General features: G+C 37.7%; 1 protein-coding gene across 4 annotated transcripts in view; it reads left to right on the forward strand.

Annotated features, from left to right (window-relative positions):
* Window positions 1–12,829, forward strand: part of MAGI2 (membrane associated guanylate kinase, WW and PDZ domain containing 2) — a 1,345,167-nt gene that overhangs the window by 999,701 nt on the left and 332,637 nt on the right. For all 4 annotated transcript variants that reach the window (XM_059396960.1, XM_059396961.1, XM_059396962.1 and 1 more), the window contains exon 7: window positions 3,474–3,531. In XM_059396960.1, the coding sequence (XP_059252943.1) occupies window positions 3,474–3,531 (58 nt within the window). The remainder of the gene's footprint in view (window positions 1–3,473; window positions 3,532–12,829) is intronic.

Here is a 12,829-nt window from a genome sequence, read left to right on the forward strand (position 1 = left end):
TGGGGGCATAGATATTTAAAATTGTTAAATCTTCTTGTTGGACAGACCCTTTGAGTATGATATAGTGTCCTTCCTCATCTCTTATTATAGTCTTTGGCTTAAAATCTAATTGATCTGATATAAGGGTTGCCACTCCTGCTTTCTTCTGATGTCCATTAGCATGGTAAATTCAATTAACCATACTTTTGCAATGCATTGCCTAGAATCAGTAATTTACTCAAAGCTCAAAGATGAGGAATAAGTGAAGAAATAGTTTACATTATAAAATATGATTCTAAATCTTTTTTTATTCTAAAATTTTAATCATGAAATGTTTTCATCTAAACAATACCAGTAAGACACGGACTTGAAAAAAGAAAACACAAGACTAGTCAGGTAATATTAACCATGTTAGCTATATATTAGTAAATATGATTGTTTTACATATTATAGTCATAAGATGATATTAAACCTGTTATAATTATGGATTCATGTATTCAGCCATATTAATAAATAGTCATAATATCAGTTGCTATCCTCTGTATATTTTTCTACTTTAGCTGCTTGGAAAGGGCCCTCAGATTCTTCTTTTCAATAGCCAAATTCTCCAATAGCTTGGGGGATTTGGTGAAAACCATCTGGACTGTTATTGTCTTTAATCTAAATTAAGTGTTGTTTATGCTGTGCTAGACAGAGTGTCTAAATTGATATCTAAATTGGTTAAGACCTCTAAAAGCAGAATATAGGAATTTTAAATTCTGAATTGCTAGGGCAAATGAGTTAACACATGGAAAGCCCATTAGTACCTTGGTCATTGTAAATATTTAATAATACTGTTGTTATCATCTTGAAAGAAAAATTTCTTAAGGTATTGTATGTTTATGAAGACATGGCTAATCTAAGAAAAATAAAGTCATAGTCTAGACTTCATGTTAAAACAAAAAAAGAAACACTAGAAAAATATCTTCAGTATTTAAGCTAGGCTCCAGTGACAGACCTATAAAGGGAAACACTGAGAAGTTTACCAAATAATATTTAAAACATCTGTGTTAATGAAAATGTTCAACAAAATTAAATCTAAACAAACTTCACAAACATATATGCAACATGTGATAAAGAATTAATATCCTTTATAAGTAAAGAACTCTTAGGCATTGATTTAAAAAATGAGAAAGTTTCAAAAGAAAAAATAATTGCCTGAGGGTAAACATATAAAAAATGTTCAAACCAGCTAGCAACCCAAGAAAGGTGACTTAAAACAACTACAAGTTGCTATTTTAAAATCAGTTTATTTGGTTTTTAAAATAATAATGCACCAGTACTTTTTCTGAATATCCAAAAATTCGAAAGCTCTAAAAACTGCCTTTTGTAACTCATTTGGCATCAAAATGTAACCTGACTTGGACACTCTAGAAGCAGAACTGTGCTATCTGATATGAAGTACTCCTTATTTGTGCCTTTTAGTGCAAATCACATCATTTTGGTTGCATAAATAGTCACGTGTTTGATTATAAACTGCTTCCCCAGACTCTGCTTGGAGTGTTATGGGAAAAGTAGGCATTTGCATCGTTAACTTCTGAAAATCAAAAAAATTCTTAATTCCAAAACTAAATGTCCCTAAAAGTTTTGGCTGAGGAATTGCCGACCTGCATTTAATATGACAGTGCAGAAAAACAAAGTCATTCAGAAACACGCCCCCCCCAGTAATATTACAACCTGCTCTATTTTGCGAGTGGGACAGTGATACTCTGGCAATTTATATCAAAAGCCATAAAAGGGTGTATGCCCTTTATGCCAAAAGTCCACTTCTAGAAATTTATTATGACTAAAGTACTCGGAAAGTGATGAAAGATGTAGGTTTTAGTAAGTCCAACATAGATGGCATATAACAGGTAAAAACTGGAAAAACCCAAATACTCAATGACAGAAGAGGTGGGTTCGAACAGTCTCTAGCCACACCTCAGACCACCGCTGCACTGCTTTTAAGTGACATTGTACAGTAATTCTCATTCACATTGAAGATGCCTTTGGTTATCTTGCTAGGAAGAAATATTGGGCTACAAAAACAATATGCACTGTATGATGTAATTTCTTAAAAATTATTTGTAATTATCTATGTTTGAAAATATTTAAAGGATATTCACCAAAATATTAATAGTGGTTATCTCTGGATGGTCACATTACAGATGTTTCTAATTTTCTTTTTATAACTATGCCTTGTCTACAGTGAACATGTGTTATTACTACAATATTGAAACTTTAAAGTTCATTTAAATACATCATTTAAAACGTGCCAATATATCTGACTTAGATTCCAAGTTCTCTCTATATATATAACTAATATCTATCAAGAAGAATGTAATGTTCATCATATTTATAGGAGTTAATAATTATAAAGGCTCGGTGTGTCCGTTATCATATGGTTTCATTTATTTGTGGAACTTAAGGAATAACATGGAGACCATTAGGAGAAGGAAGGGAAAAATAAAGGAGGAGAAAACAGAGTGGAGATGAACCATGAGAGACTATGGATTCTGGGAAACAAACTGAGGGTTTTAGAAGGGAGAGGTGTGGGGAGATGGGTGAACCTGGTGATGGTTATTAAGGAGGGCACGGGTTGCATGGAGCACTGGGTGTTATATACAAACAACGAATCATGGAACACTGCATCAAAAACTAATGGTGTACTGTATGGTGACTAACAGAACAAAATAAAAAATGGATTTAAAAATTTTTTAAGAATTATAAAGGCTCAGTGTATTTGGAAAACAGTATCATAAAACAAAGCCTTGTTTTCAAATAGCATGCTTTTGCCTATAGAAGCATCTACAGTATTGTTGATATTTTAAAAGTGTATGTATGAAAATTAGCCATGAAGAATGGGAAATATGAACCATATTGCCAAGGCAAGTGGGTTTAAGATTTTAGACTTTATGAAAAAAAATATGCCCAGAGAGTATATTGGCAGCATTCAAATTCTGACCCATGTGGAGAGAACAGCAAGCTAACCATCTTGAATCGTGGGATGTCAATTGAGAATTTATAATGCCTTTGTTTCAGTCATCAGAAACAGTTTGCAATCCTCGGAAATGTATTTTGACAATATGATCTTTATCCTGAAATACTCCTTTTAACAATACAAATAAATAAGAAAACTGTATGCACTTTCAGGAAAGCAATTTGCCTTCTGGACTGCCTTGAGTGGTGATAACACGAGGACGTGCCATCCCCTCGCTTGGCGTGCGATAAACAGCCAGACCCAGCAGTCTATCTGCAGAGGAGAGAGCTCTGTGTTTTAAATGCCAATTTTCAAGTCAGTGCTTCTTGTAGTTTGTACAAATATGCGTCAGAAATTTGGTGCTGACTCTGAATGCTTTATTCCACCTTGGTGGACTACTTCTGCAATCCGTGAACAATTAAATTAGATTACCTTTTATTAGAAATTGTGATATCTGTTGCATCTTTACTGAAAGAAATAATTCTTTATTTTTCAGAGCTTCCGTATGGCTGGGAAAAAATCGATGATCCCATATATGGCACTTATTATGTTGAGTAAGTCTCTAAGTTTCCTACTAATTTGTTACTAATATGTGGTAAAACGGTTAGTATTTTAGTTATTGAGCATGCATGGCCAGCTGTGCCCCTACCTCCCTTTCATTACTTGGAAGTGTCCGCAAAGACTCCAGGAGCACCAGCTAGCTGTTTCTTCCTTCTCCAGCTGTGGCTAATTTGTCATTCTTTTCCTTTGACTCATGATTCTAAAACACCAATTGGAAAAGTGTTTCACACTGTCCTCTAAATGAGTGATAATTAAAGATATCAAAGTAAGCGCCCTTCGTTTTGCAATCAAAATGTTGGGAGCTGACTAGTTGTGCCAAAGAGATGTTCTATTAAACTAGATTTCAAAACCAATTAAATGAAGCAGCCATACTTTCCATTGGAAGGATGAAATAAAATCTAGATTTTTTCCCCCCTTTTAAAGTCCCATTTCAAGTCAGTAGTTTTCTTTCTGTAGATTAGACTTTTTTGTTACCTAATGGAGGTCACATTGCTTTAACGTATCTTAGCATGTGAGTTATCCCTCCAACCCATTATTTTGTTTCAAATAAAGCCCCTCATTAGGGATTCAATTATATAGACATGAAGGAAAATCAAGTAGTATTCATAATTTCCAAGAGTTAAATATGCAGCTTACTTTTCTAGAACCCCCTCTTCTGATAGAGAATATAGAGAATTTTTTTAAATTCTTCATTGTAATGTTAATGTTATTTGGGTGAATAGCAAAGCCTACACATTGCCTACGAGAAGTGTACTACCCAAGAAATGCAGAAACTGAAGAACAAAAGGTGTTTACATTATTTATCAAGATCTATCTCTGTTTTCTCTAACCACATTTTGCTTAACAGTAATAATCTAGACGGTGAAGGGTAGGAGATGAATGGCATTATTGCGAAATTGTGTTGCTAACAGTGTTCAGTCACTGAGCTTTTCCTAAGTGTCCAGCCCTTCTTTGTGCTGGGGAGGTTCTGGTGGGTAAGGCTTGTGGGCTCCTGTTCTTGAACATCTTTCTCATGAGCTTGGATACTCTGAACACCATCTTCATTTGGAAAAGCCCCAATTTTGGCAGCATATCAGTCATTTCCAGTCCAGGTAAATTCACCTCATTTACCACATGCAATTTTTTTTTTTTAAGATTTAATTTATTTATTTGACAGACAGAGATCACAAATAGGCAGAGAGGCAGGCAGAGAGAGAGGAGGAAGCAGGCTCCCTGACAAGCAGAGAGCCCGATACGGGACTCCATCCCAGGACCTTGAGATCATGACCTGAGCGGAAGGCAGAGGCTTAATCCACTGAGCCACCCAGGCGCCCTGCAATTTTCTTCTATAGTATGTAATACTCCAATGTCAGGCGGATGCTCAGTAGATGCAAAAAGTAAAATAAATGCCTGGAGGTGTCACTAATTACAAAAATAAAGAGACATCACTTGCATATAGTTATGAGAAAGGCACCTTGGTTCCCTACACTGCTAATCAATAAAAACACACATATTTTAATAATAATATAGCTGCAGCTTCTGGATAGATATATCAACCTTAACCAGTTTCCAGGAAATGCTGACTAGTCTTACGTCACTAAGTCAGGCTGCACTATGCCTAGACTATTACACCTGAAATCCAACGTAGTTCTATGTAAGGAAAGAGAACTGAGGGACGTGACAAACCAGATCTCATGTTTAATTCACTTCTTTGTAGAATTCATTGAACGAGATTTTTTTTTTTTTTTTAGTCTAGATGTTAGCAAATTCCAGTAAGCCCCAGATAGCAAATATTCTGGGAGGCCTGTGACCTCTGTCACAGCTATTCAGCTCTGCCCCTGCAGCTTGAAAGCAACCATTAGACAACACTTAAGGGGCATTAGCTACCATCTAATAAAAGTTTATTTACGAAAACAGGTAACTGGCCAAATTTGTCTTACTGACCCCCACCCTATTCTAATTCTTCAGATTCTTCTTCCATGTGCTCAGATGCTTCCAAGCTGGCTTCAGTGTGGAAAATAACATTTAACTCAAACCTTTGTTCTCTGCCTTCATTGTCTGTCATAGAGGTGAGACACCTAACTCATCAGAAAGCAGTGCTTCCTACCTTGTCTTTCATTAAAGAGCTGCTGCTGGTGGACATTAGCTGTGACCCTAAAAAGATAACTGTCCTCATTATTCTTATCCTTCAAATGATTGTCTTTTTTATTTGTTTTTGCTTAGATTATATTTGTCTACATTTTTCCCCTTCATTTTTCATGCATTCACTGTCATAGTCAGAAATTGTTCCTAAGTTAGCCAGTCATGTCTTACATCATTGAACCAGTCTAACACATTCAGTAATTTTAGATTTCCACAGACACGGGTCTTAGTGAGTCAGATTTAGCTTTCTTCCGATTATATCCCGTTCTACTATTTGTCAGAATCCCCCCCCCCTTCCATGATTCTGTAACATATACTAACGCAAATAATTAGATGTGTGGGTGTCTCAGACTGACTAGAAAACTGAGATAGATAATTCAAGCCTAAAGATAATTTTAAGTAGAATTACATTCCCATATTGCTCAGAAATGTCCTTTGGAAAAAATTCACCAAAATAATTAAAATACCTCAATTTATTCTATATAATGTAAACACTGCTTGAAATCAGGAATGTCTTCCATCACAACAAAGACAACTTTTCCATTTTACCTGAAAATATCTATTTATGTAGTTTGTTTTAACTGTTCAAAAAAAATGAGCTGCATCTCCATTACACTATTATTTTCACAAGTTATGCATGGTTCTAAATAGTAGTCTTGTTGGTGGAAACTGTATGGATACATACCTGAGCACAGTGGTGGTCACTTTCAGCACACTGAGTATGTTTGTTAAAAAAAGGTCACCAATTTCTTAGAGCTAATTATACAGAAAAACAATAACTGTCTAGTTTAAGGCAAGTTTCTCTATCAAGTGTTCATTTTAGACATCCTAAGTATAAGATATAATATGCCTGTATGAGGGCACTGTTCATAATTATAGTGATAACGTTGATGTCAGTATCTTGGAATCATACAAATTGTCATATGAATATTCGGTTAATGTAACGAAGCAAGGTGGTCTTCAGTATAAATCTGTAGTCAAGAAAATGTTGATTCAGTAATTCTAGTCATAATGACAGACAATGGGTTTCCTGTAGAGCTATCATTTTTGGTATTTAGTCACACACTCACAGAATTAGAGGTGCAGTTACAAAATATGACAAACATTCCACCTTTGCAATCGCAAAAAGAAGCCCATGGTAGGACACTAGAAGTCTAACTTAGCCTCAGCTGCTCTTTTCTAATAGACTAACCACTGGAGCAGAAGTCGCACTGTGGTCCCTCTGTCATCAGCAAGTCATATCAGGTTGAAATGAGCCCGTGCCTCTGGCATAATTGCACATGCCCGCTTGCTTGCTTGTTTGCTTGCTTGCTTCCTTCCTTTCTTCCTTTCTTTCTTAAGATTTTATTTATTTATTTGACAGAGATCACAAGTAGGTAGAGGAGCAGGCAGGGGGGTGGGGGAAGCAGGCTCCCTGCTGAGCAGAGAGCCCAATGTGACACTCGATCTCAGGACCCTGAGATCATGACCTGAGCCGAAGGCAGAGGTTTAACCCACTGAGCCACCCAGGCGCCCCAAACACATGCCCTCTTTCTCCTTGTCAGCCCCAGACAAGGAGATGGGAATTCCAGCAATCAACAGCAGGAAAGTATTGTACAACTAGAAACTGAAACGCCTGGATTGAATCGTTCTGACCACTATTACTGACTCTTCCTTTCTATGCCATCAATCTGTCCTGTGCAAATTCAGTTTTAAGTTGACACGTTTAATGTATTCAAAAGTCAGAAAAATCATCTCTGCTGTCATCATTACTGTCTCATCAAAATAGTTAACATTTATTGAGTGAATACTTAGTATGTGCCATGAACTGGGTGAAGTGCTCAGCTGTCTTCAGCACATCTGGAATCCTCACTATAGCGATAATGATGTAGATTGTCCTAAGTGTGCAGATGGGGAAATGCTGGCTGAAGAAGTTAAGTAGCTTACCCAGTTTCACCCAGTATTGAGAGTAATGGCTATTACTTAGACCTAGGCACTCTGACTCAGGAGCTTAGACTCCAAAGTCTTGCTCCAAATCATCATCCAGTAAATGGAGCACTCAAAATCTTTAATATTGTAAACAACCTCTGAGACTCATCACTAAGAACTATGAGGGGTCCCTGGAGAATGTCTCCTCTCCGGCCCATCTCTAGTAGTTTTGCAGTCCCGGAAAGATGTCTGACAGGGAGTCTTCTGACCCAAGCATTCGGAGTCTTTCGCTCCATTCCCAGTGACTCAGGAATGGTTCTAGACAACATGGCCACTGGTAGTAAGACGTGTGGGACCTGAAAGAAAAGGAGTTCATACTGTGTAGACCTCAACATAGGGTTGTTGACACTGCTTGGAGCAGTTGAGGCAGCACACAGTTCTGCATTTTAGAGAACACTGGTCCCCACTCTACATCTTTCCTTCTTTCATCTGCAGACAGGGCAGATGGACCAAGTTTCTCCTCTGTGGAGCAGCAGAAAGAAGTTAGCCCAATTTTTCCTGACAGACACCAAACCCATGAGAGTACAACACTTAGCAATGTATTAAGAAGTCCTAAAGTTGCTAACTAGAAATGTAACTGTCACTGTTCATAAAGAAAAGGAGGGGCGCCTGGGTGGCTCAGTGGGTTAAGCCGCTGCCTTCGGCTCAGGTCATGATCTCAGGGTCCTGGGATCGAGCCCCGCATCGGGCTCTCTGCTCAGCAGGGAGCCTGCTTCCCTCTCTCTCTCTCTCTCTCTCTCTGCCTGCCTCTCCATCTACTTGTGATTTCTCTCTGTGAAATAAATAAATAAAATCTTTAAAAAAAAAAAAAGAAAAGGAAAAAAACTTTCAATGAAAAAAGTACAAAATGTAGAGTTGAACAGCTGTGACTTTTATACAAATGTGGGGTTTTTTTCCTCCTCTTTTGTGAAATTATGTCTGCTGGGTACAGTTTGGTTTTCAATGGCAGTTACACAATTTGCTTAACTAGCTAGTCCAGAAGACACAATTTCCTGGAACAGCTTTCATGCAAAGCTGCGTCCTCTGGCACAGACAGAGAAGCAAACCATATAACTGCAGTTAAAATGATAGTAGGGACTGACAGATGTGATTTTCATGTAGAGGTTTTTACAAGTTTTTCATGTGATGTCACACATCTGCTACTATAAAATGTTACTTGTGTACAATTCCAGAAAGTCTGAAAGATACCGCATAATATCTTCAATGTAACATTAAATGTAAAAGGAAAATCACATTCATTTCATGGTTAATGATGAGCATTCTTCATGATGTTGCAAGTTGGAAAGTAGCTAGAGAGGATTTCAGCTCAGAATCATATCCTAAGGATGTTTCTTTCCTTCATGGTTTTGAGTAGTTTCCTAAATCTTCCCAGAAAAATTTCCTAACTTCAGAACTTTTTTACAAGTCAGCATAAATATAAAACATTTCCAATTAGGAATAAACAGAAAAGAATACCATTTTAAGACCCTGTTTGTTCTTAGAGAATTGTTTTTCCAATAGGGAAAGTTAATTTTTTAAACTTTCAGCTTTTCCCCTTGATCTGCGGACACTGGCAAACTTTTCTTGATGCTTTTTAGACAGCTGTTTAACCAAGAAATCATTTCTTTGTTAACTTATGACATATGAGTTAACTATGAGTTAACTATGTTAAGTCTATGACATAACTTAGAAAGTTATGTCATAGAAGATACCAAACTGGAGTGCCATTGTTGATGAAGGTGCTTCGTGGTATTCTATACTAAGCCAAATCTTAAAAATAGCATGTGGTCACATCCATTGTGGTCATTTAGTAGCCAAAACTATGGGCTGCAGAGGATCACAGGATGTCAACCCTGCAACTTCCCAGCTGTGAGATCTGTAGTAGAGGGGTAATGCAAAGGGAGGGGAAGGAGACAGAAGGGAGAGAAGGGAGGAGAGCAAGACCTTTTGTTTTGCACTTACCACGTGCCAAGTAGTATTCTATGTGCCTTCCATACACTAGCTCATTTAATACTCAAACACAGACCAGAAAAACCCTGTGAAGTTTGTATTGTTATCCCCGTTTCACAAGGAAACTGACGTACAGATAGTTTTGCAAGTACTAAATAATAGAGCCAGAATTTGAACCTGGGCAGTCTCATTCCATTGCTGGTGGTTAGCAATAAACAGGTATGTAGTACATCCTCAATAAATGTTAGCTATTTTTATCTTCTGTATCCCAATAACATGCATAAGGACTCAACTTGTGGCCTTACTTCTATAGCTCATTCATGATTACAATATACCCCCCAAAGTGAACAACTCTAAGGGAAATTATTTGATTTATAAGAAATATGTAATTTAATCTCATGGTGAGAGCATGCCATGTGGAATAAAGAATGCTTTTCCTTTAGAATTAGTGATAATTCCATAAGCCTCCGGAAATGATAAAGCAAGGACTGCAGAGTATGAGGTCTCTGTGGAAAGGGTTGAGGTTTCAGAATAATCTGCAAGGACATTATTTTTGTCATAATTATCACCTTATGATACATGTCAGCTTACATAACTGGGGATTTATGAAAGTGATAGTAGAGACAGTAATGTTTAAGGCATTATTTTAACTTTTAATATGCTTTCACATCTGTTATCCCAGCTGACAGTCACAGCACTTACAAAAGAAGGAACCAGTCCTCTGAGGACTTCATTGAGTTCTCCAAGGCCATATGACTCGTAAGGTTGAAGCCTGATGACATCTAATGCCTCATAGAACTAAGAGAGACAGTTCAGTAGAGTAGCTATGTTTTTACATTAATATCAAGTGTCTATACTTTATGAAATGTTTTCTTGTATTTATTAAACAAGCATATATCAGTTCACTTCACAGTTTAAAAAAAAAAGGAACAAATATATCGAAGTTAATATGGGATACCTGATTTCTTCTGAACTATAAGCAGCTCTTTTGTGCTAAGGTGGCAGCCTTCCATTTTTACCTTCTTTGCTCTGAGCCAGGCCAGTTTCATACTCTGCAGCATCACTCCTTCAGCCTGGAAGAAAAAAAGCTATCTGGCCTCATGAGGGAGGGACACACCCTAGCCCCATGCCCATGCTCTTTACATTACATTAGTATTTCTGATACTTTGTAACTGGTAATTTCTACCTACCTCCTCTCTGCTCCTTACTGATATTATATAAAATTTCAGTTGTTATTAAATTACTTTACACTATGGTCCAACCACAGATCTGTACAAAGACTTATGGCTTTCTTTTACTCTTCATGCCAGAGCCTCTCAAATATTTTTAAACTGTGATCCATTCAATCAAAATGAAGTCCCAGGTCCCATCCTCTTACCACAACCACCCAGTCAAGATCTGAATGCACAGCCCTCATCCACTCCTTACCTGAGGTTAGTTAGAGGTAATTTTTCATGCTGTGAGGGCCTCCACCACTGCTGGTTCATTCTAATCTGATTAAAATGTGCTCTGTATTCTAGTTACCTTCTCTTCCCCTGAATGTTTTTGCAAATGAAGGAAAGAAAACTTGACTCTGTAATTAGAAACGCTCTTATTAGCAACTGTTCGATCTCATAAACCACCTTATTTAACAAATCTTTGGGTTCCAAATGAAGAATGTTTTGAGCACTCAAAAGTTTAAATTAGTTTAATTGCAGGTAGAGTTTTACAAATAACAATGAATTATTCACCCTTGGCATCAGAGTTACATATAAATGTTTTTAAAAAAAGATAATTTTTACAATTCTAATGGATTATTTTGTTTGTCTTGAAGTCAGTAATAAAAGACAGGGGAATTATTACTCTAGCATCAGATTTTCTTTGAGAATGTATTCGTGAATATATTCATAAACACTTTGGGAGGAGTTGTTTGTATTTAGGCATTTTTTATGAATCTAGCAAATTAAATTGGGCTCTTGGTGAGGTGTTTCTGCAGAGGTTAAGCACAGGCATGTAGCCCAGTAGCACAAAGCAGGGGAACTTAGTGGAGAGGCAGCAATGTGGGGGCACAGTCCCTGAGTTCTCATTATTCCAGGGAGAGAGGACAGGAATGGTCAGAACTGGAAACACCATACTGCATGCTCCCAAGAAAAGACCACACTTCCTCCTTCTCCCCCATTGTTATAGTGCTGTGAGAACTTAACCTATCCTTATGCAGTCAGGGAAGACAGCCTGCATTTAAGGAGTGCTGCCCAAGAGGGTCACAGACAACCTTTTGAGCCAGGTGTGAGCTGTGTGGTGAGTTGGATTCCTGCACTGAGAAGACACAGAGCCCTTGGGGAGTGCCGTCCCTCCTGCTGAAAGAGGGGACCCCAGTCCGAAGTAGCTCATAGAGAAACAACCCAGAGAAAGCTGCCGCCATCTTTCACGGCACAATCCTGCTTACCTCTTGCCAAGGCAATGTTATAACACACAAAGAGATCATTGTTATTATTCTAGAATGTGTACGACAGTTAGCTTATATAGCTTAGTTATTCTCTCTCTGGCTTAAACATGCTAGGCTTCTTGTGGGTGAATTGTGGATTGTTGTCTCATCACGCTGGATCACCACATACTTTGGAGTCATATCTTAGACTGAGACTAAGTTCTAAAGTTAGCACATAAAGTGAAAATTGGATAGAGTCAGAATTATCCTAAAAATCCCTTAGGATCACAGCATGTTGAAAACTAGCGTAGTGAAACAACACAACCATTCCCCCCGCCTTGGTATTAGAAAAGAGTTCTTTCTGGAATTAAAGTATTTGGCTGGCATGCAGGTCTTTTAGATCTTTAATAGATACATAACTGGAATCACATTCAGCTCAGAGAGATGCGAATACTGGCAGAGAGATGAGGGAGCTTAGTCCAACGGAGGAAGTGGCTGATTGATGTCACTCTTTGGGCAGCCTGTTACTGAATAAAAGGCAGGATGGTCGCCCTAAGTGGGTAAAATGTAATGCCTTCCACCCCCACATGAGAACTTTAATCTCATCTTTTTCAATATGCAGATAATGTCTTTCAAAATTCACGTTGTGTCACAGACGATGATGTTAGTAATAGTTGTCCTTTTTGCATCCATGATTCTGAATTCACAGGCGAGGACAAAATTACACTTAACCTCCCTGGCTTTTTTCTGTCAAATGAGTGGTTTGGATTAGGTGATTGCTAAGGTCTCTTCTAGTTCAAGGAATATCCACTGCACCTGTGTTAACAAGGCTAACTTTTGCCATTTTCCTGTATGAGCCTCATTATTTT

This window comes from Mustela nigripes, chromosome 4 (assembly GCF_022355385.1).
Source record: "Mustela nigripes isolate SB6536 chromosome 4, MUSNIG.SB6536, whole genome shotgun sequence".
NCBI classification, from domain to species: Eukaryota; Metazoa; Chordata; class Mammalia; order Carnivora; family Mustelidae; genus Mustela; species Mustela nigripes.